The 21,453-nt window shown below is 38.5% G+C and overlaps 1 protein-coding gene across 2 annotated transcripts in view; it reads left to right on the forward strand.

Moving 5' to 3' along the window:
- The window catches only part of TTC17 (tetratricopeptide repeat domain 17), a 154,699-nt gene that overhangs the window by 112,265 nt on the left and 20,981 nt on the right, over nucleotides 1–21,453 (forward strand). For both annotated transcript variants that reach the window (XM_029207126.1, XM_029207127.1), the window contains 3 exons: nucleotides 1,235–1,355; nucleotides 3,256–3,415; nucleotides 4,335–4,418. In XM_029207126.1, coding sequence (XP_029062959.1) covers nucleotides 1,235–1,355; nucleotides 3,256–3,415; nucleotides 4,335–4,418 — 365 coding nt within the window. The remainder of the gene's footprint in view (nucleotides 1–1,234; nucleotides 1,356–3,255; nucleotides 3,416–4,334; nucleotides 4,419–21,453) is intronic.

Here is a 21,453-nt window from a genome sequence, read left to right on the forward strand (position 1 = left end):
AGTGAATTTCTTAAACATAAAAGAAAAATAATCCTTATTGTGAAACCTATGGTTCAACTCTTTAACTTATTCATTTAAACAGGGTTCATTTGAAACTCTTCCAAACTGTTTTTTTCTATTCTATTAAAATCTAAATCTAAAGCCCTGCCTGTGTCTTAAACAGTTTTCTATCATTGGTAAATTCCTACAGTATAAAAAGAGCTATACAGAACCAAAGTTCTCCTTCCTGTCCATTCCAGTCGAATTTCTAGAGAAGAATCCTTCCTAGATAGGACTTAATTCTGCTCTTTTCTTGGGGACTTGATTTAAGTAAAGGGCCTACACCCAAAAGGTAGTACCTTTGAAGGGTACCATAAAGAGAGCTTTCAAAGCCCAGTAAAGCCTTAAATAGCATGATTGGGAATGTGCACGTTAGAGTCAAACAGACCTGGATCTGAATCCCATTTCTGCCACCTAGTAGGCAGGTGACCCTGGGCAAGTCACTTGATTTCTCTGAGCCTCTGTTTTCTCATCTGAGAAATGAGGATTAAAATCTGCCTCATGAGGTTACAGATATAAAGCCCTTAGCACAGGACCTGAACAATGGTAAGTGCTCTGGAAATAAATGATAACCTTTCATTATCATCATTATTCTCTAACCTACTGCTTTTCTTTACAGCAGGGGTTCTCTACCAGGAGTGACGTCGCCCTCCCAGGGAACATTTGACAGTATCTGGAGGCATTTTGGGTTGTCATATGTCAGGGAGGGTGCTGCTGACATCTGTTGGGTAGCTGCCAGGGATGCTGCCAAACATCCTCCAGTGCACAGTAGTACCAGCTTAAGAAACCCTGCTTTAGAGATATATGTTTCTCCTGACTTAGAGTTGTCTCTATAAAATCAAAATGTATTGATTTTGAATAGAAAGCAATAGAAAGGTAAAAATTAAGTTTGGTAAAATGCTAACATTGAACAGTATTTTGACCCTTATCTCAGTCTTAAATCCAGTGAAGGGCACATTTATGTTTACTTCATCATCTGTCTTTGAAAACAAGGCTTTACTCAAAGATGATTGTTATTCCCATAGCTGTGAATGACAGGATTTTAGTTAGTTCTCTAGGTGGTAGAAATTCTAGACTAGAAGAATGACTGGCACCTCTAATACACCAATCTGGATGAAGTAATCACCAGGGCATAAGACACTATACATTCTGTTCCTTTGCAGTCGTGTCGATTGATGACATACTTTCCTTCCAGGAAAAAAGCGTGACTACCAGAGTCTGGGATGGCCCAGCCCGGACGAGTGCCTCAAACTCCGCTGGGTAGAGCTGACGGCCATCGTGAGTACCTGGCTTGCAGTTTCTTCAAAAAATATTGAGTGAGTATCTTAAACCTCTCCCTCCTTCATGGCATTTGTGACCAGTGATCCCACTGGGCCCCCGCTGACCTCATGGCTGCCCTTCTTTGGCAACAGCTACTAGAAGAGTCGTCCTCTCTAGGGTTGGTGGTTCAGAGGATATCACAGTTGGACTCAGCCCACTGTACTGAAACAGTCGATGTGCCCCCTTCTCAGTGCCTTCACCCATACTTTCTAAGCTATCTAGAAGTCACAGCTAACTTACTTAGTTTGATTTAAAGACTGGATCTCTCTCAATCAAAGCACAAAACTTCCCTGACATGGTGTGCTTACAAAGGGAGCCAGAGCAAATCCAGATTTACAAGCACCTACCGGGACACAGGCGAGCAAGGTTGCCTCTCTTATAGCTGCTTTTTCCTCCTTGGATGCTCAGTCTCTTTTGTTGGCCCCTTTTCTACCTTTTAAGCATTGGAGTTCCCCAAGATTCACCACTAAACCTTCTTATTTTACAATCACTCCTAGTCAGACTGCTCTACTCCCAGAACTTTTGAATATTTTTCAAAACCACCTGCTTTTCTTCATCCCCATTGCAGCCTCCTTAAACCAGAGTACCGTCATCTCCACTTAGATTCATTCAGTAGCCTCCTAGCTGGTCCTTTTGGTTTATTCATTCTTGCATCTCTTCAGTCCATTCTGTCCACAGTACTCAGCATTATTCCTCAAATATAAGTCAAATAATTCTTAAACTACTCTAATAACTTATAAATATCGCTGTTCACAGTGGCCCACAGAGCCCTTCATGATTTGCTCCCTGCGTGTCTTTCCATCTTCAGCTCTGCCCTCCCCCTCCCTCCCTTCACATGTAGTATCTCCTTTGCCTGTGCTGGTGCTCTCAGCGCCTTCTCCCTTCCTGGTTAATTCATACTCCTCCTTCTGGTCTCCACGTAAATCTCTTCCGCAGGAAGTCCTTCATTAACCACCTCCTTCCTCCATCAGCGTGGAGGAAATATACACCCTCCTGTAGTAAACTGACATTGCACTGTGTTTTTATCTTTTACAATTCATCACACCTGTAATAACCGACTATCACAAGACTATGAGCATCATAACTGTGGGAACTGGGTATGTTTTGTTAATTATTATAACCCTGATATCTGACATGTAATAGGCTGTGAATAAATAGTGAATGAATGAATGTTTGCATAATATGTGTTAAACTTTTTAAGTAGCTATAACAAAATTTGGCAGTGCCAATTTGCCACATCAGTATATATGATATATATATGATAGGGTATAACATTTAGCCTGTCTATAGCAGGAAAGTGACCCCTTTGGAACCATGAAGGGAAGTACTTATATCTTATACATAGATACAGTGAATAGCTGGATCTGTATAACATTTACTGTCTAAACTTTAGGTAACTTTTTCTGTGGGGACAAGTGTACTTCTGTGCATAGAGGGAAAGTAAAAGATAGGAACCACCTGTGGGTATTTACCACTATCTGTACCCTGGAAGAAGAAGTCCTAGAAGAAAACCCACCTGGTTTAAAACCACCCCAGTGAGAAAAAGTGGCCCAGCAGCAGTAAGGAAATCAGACATCACGGTGCATAGAAAGGAGGCAGCTTGAGGAGACTGAGAAAATACTGAGTTCAAGACTCAGATCCCAACACTGCTGCTTTGACCCAGGCTACGATATCTATTCATACATTCAACAGATGGTCATTACCAGGCACTGGAGTCCTTGTACCTGTAAAATGAGAGATCAGACTAAATAACTTCTGAAGTCTCTTCCATTGTGAGACTCTGTGGTTCCAGACACTTCTAATAATTTGTTGACGTTGCGGTCGGCTGAGTATTAATACTCTTTCCCCCACCCGCTCACTTTTTCCATGGCTAAGGTGGTCCTCTCCATTTTTCAGCGTCACAGAGCACATAGACTTTGCCACTCCAATACAGCAGCCAGCGATGGAACCTGTTTGCAATGGCAACCTCCCCACGAGCATGCACACCCTGGACCACTTGCAGGGGGTTTCCAACCGAGCCAGCCTACATTACACGGGCGAGAGCCAGTTAACAGAGGTGAGTGCTTGGCTTTATTCAGCCTCTCTGTAGTTTTTAGCCCCACGGTCATGATGCAACTGATAGCAGAAAGCACAAGCAGCCAGGCCATATTTTTTTGCCTATTTTCAGATGGCTGTCATCTAGGTGGCTTAGGCCAAGCCTAATTTCTTTCAGGCCCTGTGACTGAGCTTATGCTTCTTTTTATGACCAGGAAATTTTAATTCTGATTTATTCCTTGAGGTGGGTAGCATTCTGCTTGCCATCAGACAGAGGCTCTTCGTGAGAAATATTTGGGGCAGTTAATCCTCCTATTGACATTCTTAAGAAGGAAGGGAAAGAGGACAGACCCAGCATATACATAGAAGAATAATTGGAAAACATGCCACAGTAGAGGCATGTTAAGTAAGTAGAGGATTTGTTAAATAAGTTTTGGTATAGATGTGAGATAGTATACAATAAGAGCCATTAAGAAAGATGTAGTAGAAATATATGTATTGGCATGAAGAAACTTTTAGAATATATTATGTGAAAATGTAGGTAATAGTTTACAATGTGATCCCATGGTATACAGTCTGTGAGAGAAATAATATATGTGTACATAGAAAAATATCTGAAAGATACATAAGCGATATCAACAGTGGTTGTGTCTGGGTGACAGGATTACGAGTGCTTTTTATTTTATTTACTCTATATTCTGTAATACTATAATGAATGTGTTTTACATGTCCATAATTTTTGTTAAGTGAGAGAAGGCTGAGGGGATGGTAAAATGGCCTTCAGTGTATCTTCCACAAAATGCTTTACCAACAGGACCACAGCAGGTACCCCAGAGAAGCAGTCTGCACCTGTGGTACAGTGCCCAACTCAGCGTCAGCAGTGTCACCAGACCTCACCTCATTTTCATTCCTCTAATCTACCATCTTTTTCCCTGTACCAGGTATTGCAAAATCTTGGCAAAGACCAATATCCACAACAGTCACTTGAACAAATTGGCACCCGAATTGCCAAAGTTTTGGAAAAGGTAAGTCACTCTGTAGGAAAGCTCTAAACTATTGCCCACTTTCTGACTTTTCCCGATTATTTGCCACTATGTGGCTCTGACCTGTTCTGTTAGTTACTTAATACTCGGTACCGAAGGGATGACGTGAAATGTTTCAATCACTTTTCCATTACTTTTTCCATCAATTGGTTAGTATTCTTTTTTGCTACTTTGTTGACCTTCTGTGCTTAAACTTTACATGGTCAGTTTTCTCTTTTTTAGTCCAGCGTGGATATATTCAGGTGATGCCACTGTGAACTATGGAATCTAGGTATGGGAAATAAGTCAGGTGTTCCTTTTTTGGTGATAAAGAATATTTGGTATTTTGGATGGTGGGTGGGAATCACATCTTGAAATATCTTTTTTTCTTTGAAATCATGAAAAATATTTGCAAAACTATATTTTCATACAGCCTACAGAAAATATAATTAAGAGTCTCCAAGACGGTTCATCTGCCTCTGTGTGATATTTGTATAAAGAGGAAGTTTTTAAATTTTAATTTAATTATTTTATGGTTAAGAATCTCTCCACTTTATTATTATAATGATATTGAAGAGGTAACATAAAATAGTGATTAAAAGGGTCGACTCCACTTCTAGTAGGTAGGGATAGGATAATCGCATCAGTTTAAAAGAGAGGAAGTGGAAGGCACTCAGCAATCACTATTCCATGGGAATTCTGAAATTCATCTGGCCATGTGTCACCGGTTCCCCCAATTCCAGAGTAGGATATATTCCTTTTTAATTAATTTATTTATTTATTTATTGCTTCATTGGGTCTTCGTTGCTGTGAGAGGTTTTCTCTAGTTGCAGCAAGCGGGGGCTACTCTTCATTGCAGTGCGTGGGCTTTTCATTGTGGTGGCTTCTCTTGTTGCAGAGCACGGGCTCTAGGCATGCAGGCTTCAGTAGTTGTGACTCGCGGGCTCTAGAGCGCAGGCTCAGTAGTTATGGCACACGGGCTTAGTTGCTCCGCGGCATGTGGGATCTTCCCAGACCAGGGCTCTAACCTGTGTCCCCTGCATTGGCAGGCAGATTCTTAACCACTGCGCCACCAGGGAAGCCCAAGGATATATTCCTTGAATAGGGCCTGTTTTGGTTCCCTGGGGTTGGTTTCCTCATCTGTTTCTCAGCTTTCAGCTCTTCTCTCTGAGCTGTCTTTCCTTTTCCTTAGGAGTGTCCTGTATTTGTAGCTGAATAGCTTACTCAACTTGCTGCCTGTCTCTATCCTTGGCACAACTTCTTAGAAAAGCTTTGTGGACTTTCAAATTATAAGCCGTCCCATCAGACAAAAGCCACACCCACAGATCTCTTCAAGAAGGCCCCTGTCTCCTTTGAACGTGAGTCCAGGGCAATACCTTTAAGATTCTTAGACACCTTTGGTCTAACAGAGAGTCTCTGAGGCTTAAATCTAGACTCAGATCTTTCTGAGGTGGTAGTAACAAAGTGTCTTACTGCCGTGCTTTTGATTTGATCTTAATCCTGAGGCCATAGTTTTACTGGTAGCACCTGGATTTGACTTTTTGTCAAAACCTTGTGCTGACTAGAGAAGCTGACAATTGAGAAAGTTTCATTCTCTAACCCTGCAAGTCCCAGGTTGGAAGCATTTTCTCTAAATTCTGCTTGAAAACTGCATAGTTCCTTGTTTAGGTCTCCTCTCTCTTTTAATACCTAAAAAAATTATAGGTGATTTTTTAAAAACCATTTGTCACTTTTAGCGCTCTTCCTAGAGGTCTTCCTGGCCAGATCCACAGCGTTAGGTATTTTCCTATATTCCAAGATACAGCCTCACTATTTGTTTTGCCAATAGATTATAATGCCGCTTCTCCAGGGTCCAGTAGCAGTATCCCCAGTGCTCTTCCAACCTTCATTAATGGTCTCGTTGCTGCTCCTTCGTCAAGTGTCCTCAACCCGTTCCCCAGACTTATGTCACATGCTTTAAGTTTCTGTTGCGGCCACACTCCATTCTTGATGCCAAATACTATTTCCAGTTATCTATTTGCCTAATAAATCATGCCAGGATTTACTGGCTTAAAACAAAACTATTATTTGCTCAAGATTCTACAACCCGAGCTGGACCGTCTTCTGATCTGACTTGGAATCATTCATGCAACTATAGACATGTGGAGACCTAAGTGGGGCTGGCCGCCAAAGAAGGCTGGAGCAATTGGAATAGCTGGGACACAGTTGGATATCGTCTCTCTCCGAGTATTCTCTCTAGCAGAGAAGCTGGACCTTTTTACCTGGTGGCTCAGGGCTCCAAGAGGGTGAAAGCAGAAGCTTAGAGTCCATGCACAGAGGTGGAACAGCACCACTTTCAGCCCTTCTATCTGTCAAAGCAAAGTCCCAGGGCAGGGGAACTATCCTCCGCCTGCTGGCAGTGCAAAGACCGTGGCCTATCTTTTATCTACCGCAGTGCCTTTAAAAGGAGCAACAATAAAACTGACAGCTTCTCAGTGGAAATGATGGAAACTAGAAGCCAATGTAATGACATCTTTAAAGTACTAAAGAAGAAAACTGCAAGCCTAAAATTCTATACAGCAAAAATACTGTTCAAAAATTAAGGTGAAGTAAAGATGTGTTTAAACCAATAAAATTCAGAGACTTAGGCATCAGTAGGCCTGCACTGAAATAAAAATTAAAGGGAGTTCTTCAGAAAAACGATCCCAGATAGAAATATGGACATGCCAGAGGGAAAGAAGAACACTGGAAAGAACATATAAATGAAGAGTAATTGTACAAAATGATAACTGTACTGCCCTGAGGAGCTTCACCTTTATATATAACTAAAATTCATGGTAACAGTAACATAAACGATGGGAGGGAAATAAATGGAGTTTAAAAGTTCTAAGGTTTAATTGGTATCAGCCAAGTAGTAAAAGAAATAATTTGCATTGGACTGTAATAAGTAAGAATGTATGTTTTAAGCTCTAGGCTAACTACTAAAAATGGTTTTACAATATAATTCAGTGGAAAGAAAACGGAGTAATGTGAAACATTTGATTAATCCAAAGAAAATCGAGAAAGGTAGAGTCACATAAAAATAGAACACAAATAGTAAAATAGTAAATAAAGTATATCAGTAGTTAACTACAAAAAAGATTTATAATTTAAGCATTTTGTATGGAATGGATTTTTTTAAAATCCAACTATATGCTGCTTATAAGAGAAATTCCTCAAATATTAGGATACAGAAGGGTTGAAAGTACAAAGATGGAAAATAATATACCATGCAAACAATAAAAAAGGCAGATATGGCTACACTCTTTTTAAAAAAAACAACAACTTTGAAGCAAGAAATATTATGAGAGTTAGAAGGGCTAAAATGAAAAAGATTGATGATACAGATGTTCAAGATGATATGGAGAAACCAGAACTCTGATACATTGCTGGTGAGAGTATAAAATGGTACAGGTCATTTTGGAAGACAGTCTAGTAGTCTATTAAACAGTTAAGCATATATGACCCAGTAATTTTACTGCTAGGTATTTATCAAAGAGACATGAAAACTATGTCCACAAAATACTTGTTAAAAAATGTTCACAGCAGATTTATTCGTAACATCCAAAAATCTGGAAACAGTAAGATGTCCATCAGTAGAAGAAGGGATAAACAGTGTTATATTTATACACTGGATACTATTCTGCAAGAAGGACCCTATATCCATATTGATGAATCTCAAAAATATTATTGCTAATAAAAGTCGTTGGACACAAAAAAAGTGTATAGCGCATGATCTCAACTATATGAAATTCTAGAACAGGCAAAACTAACCTATGGTGATAGAAATCAGAACAGTGATTGCTTTGTGGGGGGAAGCGGTTGACTGGGAAGCAACTTGAAAGGACTTTCTGGAGTGTTGGAAGTTTTCTGTGTCTTTAAGCAATAGTCAAAACGGAATGTTATACCTAAGGTCTGAGCGTTTCTCTATTTAAATTATACCTTGATTTTTTTTAAAATGAAGTTTAGATAACGGTTTTAGACCACAAGAAACTGAAAGATATATGTTATCAACAGACTTGCATTAAAAATCACTAAAGGGATTTTTTTCAGGCAGAAGGAAAACTATTCCAGGTAGAAACTCAGAAATACAAGAAAGAGTGAAGAGCAACAGAAAGAGAAAATATTAGAGTATATGTAAATGAGTATGACAGTACAAAATAATAAGTAGTGTCTTCTGAGGTTACAGGTCATGACAACAGCAACACAAAAGGCAGAAAGGAATTGCACTGATCACTGTAGATGGTCTCAGGTCCAATTAGACATTTCACACTCATGTAATTGGCCTCACTTAGAGTGGGCTTCACCCAGAAGGATAAGGGGCTAGGACACCACAGCAGCATCAGTCATATACCTCCAGAATGAGCACTCACTTAGGCCAGGGACCATTCTCTGCCCACCCTTCTTTCCTGCCAAGTGCCTGTTCACATGCTCGGGAACAAATCAAATGATTAAGTGTGGGAACTACCCTGGCTTAGATGCTCCAAGTTCCATATGAGAACCAGTATCTTTTGTAATAGCCACATGGGCATAGAGTGCTAGAAAGGGACACGGCTAGCTACAAGAACCATGGCACTTAGAGGCTCCAAGCTTCCTACCTGGTGTTTATAGTTTTTTCCCAGTCTTATCAGTCCAGATACAGTTTACCATCCAAGGCCATTTTTACTGTAAGTTGTCTTGCCTAGTGACAGCTAACATTCCCCCTTTATTAGGTCTTCAGGGAAATAGGGCTAGAAGGTAATCCAACATCAGTTTCCATTGTAGGCTCACAGACTGACCTCCATGACCTTGAGTTATTAACTTTAGTACAGTAGTTCTCAGACTTTAGGGTACACCACAATCACCTGGAAGACTTGTTAAAACAGATTGCTAGGCTTCTATGACAGGACTTACAGATTTAGTAGGTCTAGGGCCGGGCTTGAGAATTTGCATTTCTAGTAAGTTCACAGCTGATACTGAGTGATGCTGCTGATCTGAGGACCACACTTAGAAAATGGCAGTGATAACAAAGCAGAAGCACCCCTTTCCCATTTACCTTTCAGAAAAGAACAAGGATCTCCATATCCTGTCTGCTCCAACTTTTAAAATACTCAGTCGTTATCCTTTATTATTTCTTGAAGAGCCCATCTGTAGTTGTCTCTTTAGGGAGTTTTTAGTTTGCATTACCATAATTATCAGTAAGTGTCAGCAGATGACATTGGTCAGGCTCCATTTTAGGGTAAATCATTATGCACTATCAGAACCCTCAGAAAGCTGCCCGGGTTGCAGCTGAGGTTACTCTCCACACGTGGCAGCCTCTGCAGAGGTCTCACCTCTGGCCCCAGATGCACACCATGCTGCCACCATTGACCCCGCAGCCGGTTTGTATGCCAGGTTGCCACGTTGTCCTGTGTGACCTTGTGGGCTAGTGCAGAAATAGTTCTCCCATTTTTGTCTCCCCAGGTCTTCAGGTGGTGGCTTGTGGGCACTACTTTGTGCTGGTTAGACCTACAGCCAACCCAACTTCGGTCAGAACCAAGCTGCTCCACCTCCTTTTCTGATCCAGACCTAGTTACAAACATGGAGTCTTAAGCTCGTGTGCTTGTCTCCTCCCCGCCCCCTGTCAGGCATCAATGCCTACTTTGGCTCAAATGCATCAACTACACCAAGGCAATATCATTCTTGCCAGTCAGCCCATTTGTAACTAGGTTTCTGGTCAGCTCCATTTCATGGACAGTGGGGCATTTTCTCTCGGCATAAGTTTGTCTCCAGCTTTCATCCATTCCTACAAGGGGAAGCTTTATCCCCTGTCACACAGTGTCAAGCTTCTGCCATCAGACTGTGGGAAAGTTGGCCCCCACTGAGGCTTCAGTCTTATCAGCATCTTCCTCTCCATTCCCTTTGTGTCCTGGTGCCTTGGCCATATTGAACCAAGGATATGAAAGTCTCTTTCATCGCTACTGCTGCTCTGCAGTGCCCACTGTTTGTGGTTTTAAGAGCAGCTCGATAGATATTTCATACTTGCACACCTCAGTAGGGCGCCTTTCTTGCCTTCACTGAGGAGGATATAGAACAGGACATACCGCAGGCCAGCAGGGAAGCTTTTCATGTATTTCTCCAGGAGTCCCCATAGCTCTCTGGCAGCAGTCTTGGGGACTGTTCTCTGCTCCAACCACCCAATTGATAGCTCAGGGATAAGGGATCAAGACCACATGGATGAGTGTGGGAACCACCCTGGCCTGGAAGCCTCAAGTTCCATGTAAGAACCAGTGCCTCTTTACCAGTCCTGTGGACCTAGAGCCCAAGAGTTCCAACAAGGGACAAGAAACATCACACTGGGGAAAGCTCAGAGCTGTGGCTTCCTACCAGATCATCACAGCCCACTAGCAGTTTACAGTCAGGTCATCTTTACCATAAACAATGTTGCCTAGTAATGTGGGTGACATTCTACCTTTATTATGTTTCCAGGGCAACTTAGCTGAAAAGTTAACATGAGATTAATTTCCCAGGAATACTCATAGACAAAGTGTTAGGCTTTAACATTTCAGGAAAATAATAAAATTAAAGTAATAATTTATGTTTTTTGTCTGTAATAATTCAAAGATGCATGTTATACTTTTAGGCTAACCACTAAAAGAACAGTTAAAGTATAATTAAGGGAAAATGGAATAATAAAAAACATTTGATTACTTCATAAAGGAGGCAAGGAAGACAAAGGATTATAAAACAGGTGGGTGAAATAGAATACAAATGGTAAGATGATAGTGATAAACCCAATATATCAGTAATCACAATAAATATAAAAGGACTAGGTACCCCAATTAGAGTGCTAACATTATCAGACTAGGTTAAAATCTTGAACCCAATTATGTGCTGTTTAAAGTAACACATCTTAATATAAGATACAAAACAGTCGAAATTAAACTGATGGAAAAAAGATACATCATACAAACATTAATCAAAAGAACCTGGTGTAACTATACTAATATCAGACAATGTGGAATTTAAGGCAAGAAGCATTACTACAGATAAAGACAATTCATAATGATAAAGTGGTCAGTCCACCAGGATATTGAAAGTTGTAAATCTATATGGAACCAATGCCATAGTTTCACATTATATAGACAAGCATTAAACATTGACATGTAAAAGGAGAAATAGATGAATCCACAACCAAAATAGACTTTAACATACCTCTTAATAGGTGATAGAACTAAGCAGACAAAAAATTAAGATATAGAAGATCTTACTAATAAACTTGACACAACTGATATTTATATAATGCCACATTCAACTGTGAGGATATTCTTATTTTTAAAATGCATATGGAACATTTACCGTATTGATCATAAGCTGAATCATAAATTAAACCTCAATTAAATATTAAACCACTGAAGCAATTTAGAGTTTACTTTCTGATGATGGTGGAATTAACCTAGAAAAAAAATCAGAAAAAAAAGGATAGAAAATTCCCAGTGATTTTGATGAGATTATACTACACCTCTGAATGACTCAGTGTTCAGTGAAGAAAGCAAAATTAGAAAATATTTTGAAATGAATGACAATAAAGATTTGGCATATCAAAACTTATGGGATGCAACTAAAGCAATGCTTGAGGGAAGTTTATAGCCCTAAATGGATATGTTAGTTTAAAAACAAAATGACTGAAACGTAGTGATCTGTGCTTCTACCTCAAAAAGCTAAAAAAAAGAACAAAATTACACTGAGATATTTCCCGCCCATATCATTGGCAAAAATTTAGAAGTTTGATAGGATAGGATACCCTTGGTGAGACCATGGGAAAACTGGCAGTGTCATACACTGCTGGTAGAAATGCAAAATGGAATAATCTCTATGGAGAGAAAATTGACAATATCTAGCAAAATTATACATTCATTTACCCATCCAGCCAGCAATCCTGCTTTTAGGAATCTTTCCTGTAAATACAATGGCAAAAAAAATTACCTGACAAAAATACCTGTGAATAAGGCTGTTGATTATAGCCTGATTTGTAATAGTAAACTAAAACAATCCAAATGCCCAGTAGTAGGGGATTGATTGAATAAAAAGTCCCATGTGCCTGCTCATTGTGTGTGAACATCCACACAATGGAGACTTCTGAAGCTGTCAAAATGAATGAGGACCATCTCTATAAACTTATATGGAGTAATCTCCAGGATATAGCAAATAAAAAAAAGAACAGTAGAAAAATATTATGTCTTAGGTTACTCTTTATCTCTTTAAAATAGCAACTTGTGGGGAGAGGAATTATATGTAGAGAGAAATAGATATTTTAAAATGAAAGACTAAATTTGAAAAAAAAAAATTTAAATGGTGTCCCATGGAAGGAAGACAGAAATAGGATAGAAAAGGCACAGAATGAAGCTAGATTTCCTTGAATCTACATTGGGTTTTTTCTGTTGTTGTTGTTTGACTTTGGAACCAAATAAATATTTTGCATAATTACAAAGAATTTTTAAATAAGAGAATTCCTAATTAAAAGTAAAATTAAATGAGCCTAACTTTGCACTCCATTGGTAGTATAACCACATCAAGAGGAAGAATTCCAAGTGACTTTAAAACACAGTTATTTGGCTGTACATCCCTAATGGAATTTACCCTAAGAACAAAAGAAAACCTTATACTGTTTTCAGTAATACTATTGTATTAATAATATTGATGTTATTCTTTTGAGATTGTAGGTGTATGTATTGCAAAATAAATGAGTAATTTTGTTGGTGATGTTGAGAACTGGAATTTTGAGTATGGGTGAAAGGACATAGAGATGTGAGAATGATGATAAGTAAACATCTCTAGTCTTGAATTGGAAGTATTAGTAAGAATTCTTGAACTATTTTATTGATATATTTACACATCTCCTAGCTTTATTTTACTGAAAAGACTAGAATCTATGACTAGCCCACTATTAGTAGGCACCCTTAGTACCCAGATTGTGATCTTTAGATACTGTTTTCCACTTTAAAACAAAGTCTGTAATAAAAGACAAAGAAGGGCATTATATAATGATAAAAGGATCAACACAAGAAGAGGATATAGCATTAATAAACATATATGTACCTAATACAGGAGCACTTAAATATATAAAGCAAATATTAAAAGACCTAAAGGTTGACAGTAATACAATAATAGTAGGGGACTTTAATACCCCAGTTACATCAGTGGACAAATCATCCAGACAGAAAATCAATAAGGAAACAGTGGTCTTAAATGACATGTTAGACCACTTGGCCTTAATAGATGTCTACAGGACGTTCCATCCAAAAACAGCAGAATACACGTTCTTTTCAGATAGATCACATGCTAGGCCACAAAACAACTCCCAATAAATTTAAGAGGACAGAAATTACATCAAGCATCTTTTCCGACCACAACAGTATGAAACTAGAGATCAGTTACAAAAGAAAAATGGGAAGAACACAAACACGTGGAGACTAAACAACATGATGCTTAAAAACCAATGCGTCAATGAAAAAGTCAAAGCCAAAATCAGAAAATACCTTGAGACAAATGAAAACAAAAAACTTTCCAAAATCTATAGGGCACAGCAAAAACAGTTCTAAGAGGGAAGTTGGTAGCAATTCAGGCATACCTCAAGTAACAAGAAAAATCTCAAATAACCTAACCTACCCCCTAAAGGAATTAGAAAAAGAAAAATAAAGCTTAAAATTAGAAGAAGTTAGGAAATAGTAAAGATATGAAAGGAAGTAAAATAGAGACCAAACAAGACAAAACAAAACAGTAGAAAAGATCAGTGAAACCAAGAGCTGGTTTTTTGAAAAGATAAACAGAATTGATAAGACTTTAGTCAGGCTCATTAAGAACGAAAGAGAGAGGACCCAAATAAAATAAGAAATGAAAGAGGAAAGGGACCTCTCTGGTGGTCCAGTGGCTAAGACTCCACACTCCCAGTGTAGGGGGCCTGGATGCAATCCCTGGTCAGGGAACTAGATCCCATATGCCGTGACTAAGAGTTTGCATGCTGCAACTAAAGATTCTGCATGCTGTAAATAAAGATCCCGCATGCCACAGCTAAAGACCTGGCACAGCCAAATAAATAAATATTTTTTAAAGAAATGAAAGAGGAGAAATTGAAACATATCACAGAAATACAGTCATAAGAGAATACTATGAACAGTTATATGCCAACAAATTGGACAAACTACAAGAAATGGATAAATTTCCAGAAACATACAATCTTCTAAGACTGAATCGGGAAGAAATAGATAATCTGAACAGACCAGATACTTTTATTAAAATTAAATCAATAATCAAAAAACGCCCAACAAACAGAAGTCCAGGACTGGATGGCTTCACAGGGGAATTCTACCAAACATATAAAGAAAAGTTAATACTTACCCCTCTCAAACTATGACAAAAACTTGAAGAGAAGGCAGTATTCCCAAATTCATTCTGTGGGACCATCATTATCCTGATACCCAAATCAGACAAAGATACTACAAAGAAAAAGAAAATTACAGGCTAATATCTGTGATGAATACAAATGCAAAGAACCTCAATGAAATATTAGCAAGTCCAGAAACTAACACACCATTGTAAAGCAATTATACTCCAATAAAGATGTTAATTTAAAAAGAAAAGATGTGGCACAGCCTAAATAAATATTTAAATATATATATATATATATATATATATATATTAGCAAGTCAGATTCAACAATATACAAAAAGGTCATACACTGTGATCAAGTGAGATTTATTCCAGAGATGTAAGAATCGTTCAGTATCTGCAAATCAATCAATGTGATACACCACATTAACAAAACAAAGGATAAAAATCACACAATCATCTCAATAGATGCAGAAAATGCATTTAACAAAATTCAACACCCATTCATGATAAATATTCTCAACAAAGTTGGTATAGAGGGAACAGATCTCAACATAATAAAGGCCATTTATGACAGACCCAGCTAACATCATACTCAGTGGTGAAAAACTGAAAGCTTTTCATTTAAAATTGGAATAAGACAAGGATGTCCACTCTCACCATTTCTATTTAACATAGTATTAGGAGACCTGGCCATAGCAATCAGACAAGAAACAGAAAAGGCATCCAAATTGGAAAGGATGAAGTAAAATGGTCACTATCTGCAGATGACATGATACTACATATAGAAAACCCTGAAGTCTCCACCAAAAAACTATTAGAACTAGCGAATGAATTCAGTAAAGTTGCAGGATACAAGATTAATATACAGAAATCTGTTGCTTTTCTATACACTGGTAACTATCAGAAAGAGGAAGCAAGGAAACAGTTGCATCAAAAATAATAAAATAATAATTTTAACCAAGGAAATGAAAGACCTATACTCTGAAAACTATAAGATGCTGATGAACAAAATTGAAGATGATACAAATAAATGGAAAGATATCCCATGTTCATGCTTTGGAAGAATTAATATTGTTAAAATGTCTATACTACTTAAAGCAATCTAGAGATTTAGTGTAACCCTTATCAAAATATCCATGACGTTTTTCACAGAACTAGAACAAATAGTTCTAAATTTTGTATGGAACCACAAAAGACCCCAAATTGCCAAAGCAATCTTGAGAAAAAAGAGCAAAGCTGGAGGTATCATGTTCCCTGACTTCAGACTATACTACAAAGCTATAGTCATCAAAACAGTATGGTACTGGCACAAAAACAGACACATAGATCAATGGAATAGAATAGAGAGCCTGGAAATAAACCCACACACATACTGTCAATTTATGACAAAGGAGGCAGATATACACAATGGGGAAAAGACAGCCTCTTCAGTAAGTGGTGTTGGAAAAACTGGACAGCTACATGAAAAGAATGAAATTAGAACATATTATCACATCATATATAAAAATAACTCAATGGATTAAAGATCTAAATGGAAAATTGGAAACCATGAAACTCCTAGAAGAAAACCCAGGCAGTATATTCTATGACATAATTCTTAGCAATATATTTTTGGATCTGTCTTCTCAGGCAAGGAAAACAAAAGCAAAACTAAACAAATGAGGCCTAAATAAACTTTAAAACTTTTGCACAACAAAGGAAACCATCAACAAAACAAAAAGGCAACCTACTGAATGGGAAAATATATTTGCAAATGATATGTCTGATAAGGGGTTAATATCCAAAATTTATAAAAAGCTCATTCAACTCAATATTAGAAAAACAAATAACCTTATTTAAAAATGGGCAGAAGATCTGAATAGGCATTTTTCCAAAGAAGACATACAAATGGCCAACAGGCATATGTAAAGATGCTCAACATCATTAATCATCAGGGAAATACAAATCAGAACCACAATGAGCTATCACCTCACACCTGGCTATCTACAAAAAGTTAACAAATAAGTGTTGGCAAGGATGTGGAGAAAGGGGAAACCCTAGTTCACTGTTGGTGGGAATGTAAATTGGCACAGCCGTCATGGAAAACATTATAGAGGTTCCTCAAAAAATTAGAAGTAGAACTACCATATGATCCAGCAATTCTACTCCTGGGTATATATCCAAAGAAAATGGAAACACTAATTCAAGATGTGGAAGCAACCTAAGTGTCTATCAACAGATGAATGGTTAAAGAAGACACACACACACACACACACACACACACACACACACGATGGAATATTACTCGGTCATAAAAAAGAATGAAATTTTGCCATTTGCAACAACATGGATGGACTTGGAGGGTATTATACTTAGTGTCATAAATCAGAGAAAGACAAATACTGCATGTTTTCACTTATATGTGGAATCTAAAAAAATAAGTGAATGAATATAACAAAACAGAAGCAGTTGCATAGATACAAAGAACCAACTAGTGGTTACCAGGGAGGTGAGGGGTGGGCAGAGGGGCAGCACGAGGAAGGGGATTAAGAGGTACAGACTACTAGGTATAAAATAAATAAGATACGACATTTTAATGTACAGCACAAGGAATATAGCCAATATTTTATAATATTGGGTTGGCCAAAAAGTTCCTTCGTTTTTTAAGTACAAATAAAAAACACATTTTTCATTTTCACCAAGAACTTTATTGAACAACATATTCACCCTTTTGTTCCACTACCTTCTGCCATTTTTCAGGCAACTTCATAATTCCATCTTCCCAAAACTGTTTATCTTTTTGAGCGAAGAACTGTTCCAGGTGCCTTTTACAGTCTTCCAGGGAATTGAAATTTTTTCCACTAAGAGAATTTTGTAAAGACCAAAATAAATGGGAGTCCGAATGTGCAATGTCTGGTGAATACAGCGGATGAATCAGAACTTCCCAGCCAAGCTGTAACAGTTTTTGCCTGGTCATCAAGGAAACATACGGTCTTGCGGTATCCTGATGGGAGATTATGCATTTTCTGTTGACTAATTTTGGTCGCTTTTCATCAGGTGCTTCTTTCAGTTGGTCTAATTGGGAGCAGTACTTGTTGGAATTAATCGTATGGTTTTTCGGAAGGAACTCATAATAAAGGACTCCCTTCCAATCCCACCATATACACAACATCACCTTCTTTGGATGAAGACCGGCCTTTGGTGTGGTTGGTGGTGGTACATTTCATTTGCCCCACGATCTCTTCCATTCCACATTATTGTACAGTATCCACTTTTCATCACCCGTCACAATTTGTTTTAAAAACAGAATGTTTTTGTTACGTTTAAGTAGAGAATTGCATGGTCAAGAAGGTTTTTTGCGCTTAACTTACGTGGAACCCAAACATCAAAGCGATTAAATAACCAAGCTGGTGCAAATGATTTTCAGCACTTGATTTGGATATTTTGAGTTTGTCGGCTATCTCCTGTATGATAACTTTGATTTTTCTCAATTAATGTCTCAATTTGATCGCTATAACTTCAACTGGTCTACACAACAGTGGAGCATCGTCCAGCGAAAAATCTCCAGCACAAAACTTCGCAAACCACTTTTGACACGTTCAGTCAGTCACAGCACCTTCTCCATACACTGCACAAATCTTTTTTTGCATTTCAGTTGCATTTTTACCTTTCTGGAAATAATAAAGCATAATTGGGACTTTCCTGGTGGTGCAGTGGTTAAGAATCCACCTGCCAATGCAGGGGACAGGGGTTCGAACCCTGGTCTGGGAAGATCCCACATGCCGTGGTGCAACTAAGCCTGTGCGCCACAACTACTGAGCCTGCGCTCTAGAGCCTGCGAGCCACCACTACGGAGCCCGCGTGCCACAACTTACTGAAGCCCATGCACACTAGGGCCCGTGCCCCACAACAAGAGAAGCCACCGCAATGAGAAGCCCACGCATCGCAAGGAAGAGTAGCCCCCGCTTGCCACAACTAGAGAAAAGCCCACACGCAGCAACAAAGACCCAACGCAGCCAAAAATAAATAAGTAAATAAATAAATAAATTTATTTTTAAAAAAGCATAATAGGCCAGAAATGTTGCTTTTTTCTTCCATCTTCAGTATTAAAATGGCTACACAAAAATTCACCAATTTTGATAAGTTTTTTTAAAAATGCACGCTGATATGACAGCTGTCACAATACAGTCTAACAAAATTGTTTCGAATGAGGTTAAAGGCAACTAAGTGCTGCTAAAGCCATCTACGGAAAAAACTGAACATTTTGGCCAACTGAATAACTATATTTCTTTTTATGTTTGTTTATTTATTTATTTATGGCCGTGTTGGATCTTCGTTGCTGTGCGGGCTTTCTCTAGTTGCGGCAAGTGAGAGCTGCTCTTCATTGCGGTGCGCAGGCTTCTCACTGTGGTGGCTTCTCGTTACGGAGCACAGGCTCTAGGCACGCAGGCTTCAGTAGTTGTGGCACGCGAGCTCAGTAGTTGTGGCTCGTGGGCTCTGGACCTCAGCCTCAGTAGTTGTGGCGCACGGGCTTAGTTGCTCTGTGGCATGTGGGATCTTCCTGGACCAGGGCTCAAACCCATGTCCCCTGCATTGGCAGGCGAATTCTTAACCATTGTGCCACCAGCGAAGTCCCCCAGTAACTTTAAATAGAGTGTGATCTGTAAAAACATCTAATCACTATGTTGTATATCTGAAACTAATATAACATTGTAAATCAACTGTACTTCAATTTTTTTTTCTTTTTCTGGGAAATAATGCTTTAATTTTATGTCTTAACTGATTTTTACTACATTGCAGCAAGTTGAACCATGAGGAAACCCATGGAATATGACCATAACAGCTCTATTAAAAGCTGTCAGCTTTTTTCTGTAGTGTTTTTTTTTTCACATCTTTATTGGAGTATAAATGCTTTACAAAGTTGTGTTAGTTTCTACTGTACAACAGAGTGAATCAGCTATACGTATACATATATCCCTATATCGCCTCCCTCCCACCCTCCCTATCCCATCCCTCTAGCTCATCACAAAGCACCGAACTGATCTCCCTGTGCTCTGCAGCAGCTTCCCACTAGCCATCCATTTTACATTTGGTAGTGTATATATGTCAGTGCTACTCTCTCACTTCATCCCAGCTTCCCCTTCCCCACCATGCCCTCAAGTCCATTCTCTACGTCTGCGTCTTTATTCCTGCCCTGCCACTAGGTTCATCAGTGCCGCTTTTTAAAATCTATATGTATGCGTTAGCACACAGTATTTGTTTTTCTCTTTCTAACTTACTTCACTCTGCATGACAGATTCTAGGTCCATCCACCTCACTACACATAACTCAATTTCGTTCCTTTCTATGGCTGAGTAATATTCCATTGTATATATGTGCCACATCTTCTTTATCCATTCATCTGTTGATGGACATTTAGGTTGCTTCCATGTCCTGGCTATTGTAAACGGTGCTGCAGTGAACATTGTGGTACACGACTCTTTTTGAATTATGGTTTTCTCAGGGTATATGCCCAGTAGTGGGATTGCTGGGTCGTATGATAGTTCTATTTTTAGTTTTTTAAGGAACCTCCATACTGTTCTCCATAGTGGCTGTATCAATTGACATTCCCACCAACAGTGCAAGAGGGTTCTCTTTTCTCCACACCCTCTCCAGCATTATTGTTTGTAGATTTTTTGATGATGACCACTCTGACTGGTGTGAGATGATGCCTCATTGTAGTTTTGATTTGCATTTCTCTAATGATTAGTGATGTTGAGCATCTTTTCATGTATTTGTTGGCCATCTGTATATCTTCTTTGGAGAAATGTCTATTTAGGTCTTGCAACCATTTTTGGATTGGGTTGTTTGTTTTTGTGGTATTGAATTGCATGAGCTGCTTGTACATTTTGGAGATTAATCCTTTGTCATTTGCTTTGTTTGCAAATATTTTCTCCCATTCTGAGGGTTGTGTTTTCATCTTATTTATGGGTTCCTTTGCTGTGCAAAAGCTTTTAAGTTTCATTAAGTCCCATTTGTTTATTTTTGTTTTTTATTTCCCTTACTATAGGAGGTGGGTCAAAAAGGATCTTGATGTAATGTATGTCATAGAGTGTTCTGCCTGTGTTTTCCTCTAAGAGTTTTATGGTGTCTGACCTTACATTTAGATCTTTAATCCATTTACTTCATTTTTGTATATGGTGGTAGGGTGTGTTCTAATTTCATTCTTTTACATGTAGCTCTCCAGTTTTCCCAGCACCCCTTATTGAAGAGACTATCTTTTCTCTGTTGTATATTTTTGCCTCCTTTGTTTAAGATAAGGTGACCATATGTACGTGGGTTTATCTCTGGGCTTTCTATCCTGTTCCATTGATCTATATTTCTATTTTTGTGCCAGTACCATACTGCCTTGATAACTGTAGCTTTGTAGTATAGTCTGAAATCAGGGAGCATGATTCCTCCAGCTCTGTTTTCATTTCCTAAGATTGGCTATTTGGGGTCTTTTCCGTCTCCATACAAATTGTAAAATTTCTTGTTCTAGTTCTGTGAAAAATGCCATTGGTAATTAGATAGGGATTGCATTGAACCTGTAGATTGCTTTGGGTAGTATAGTCATTTACACAATACTGATTCTTCTAATCCAGGAGCATGGTATATCGCTCCATCTGTTTATGTTATCTTTGATTTATTTCATCAGTGTTTTATAGTTTTC

Source organism: Monodon monoceros, unplaced genomic scaffold, assembly GCF_005190385.1.
Source record: "Monodon monoceros isolate NGI ecotype Baffin Bay Population unplaced genomic scaffold, NGI_Narwhal_1 Super_Scaffold_7, whole genome shotgun sequence".
NCBI lineage: Eukaryota > Metazoa > Chordata > Mammalia > Artiodactyla > Monodontidae > Monodon > Monodon monoceros.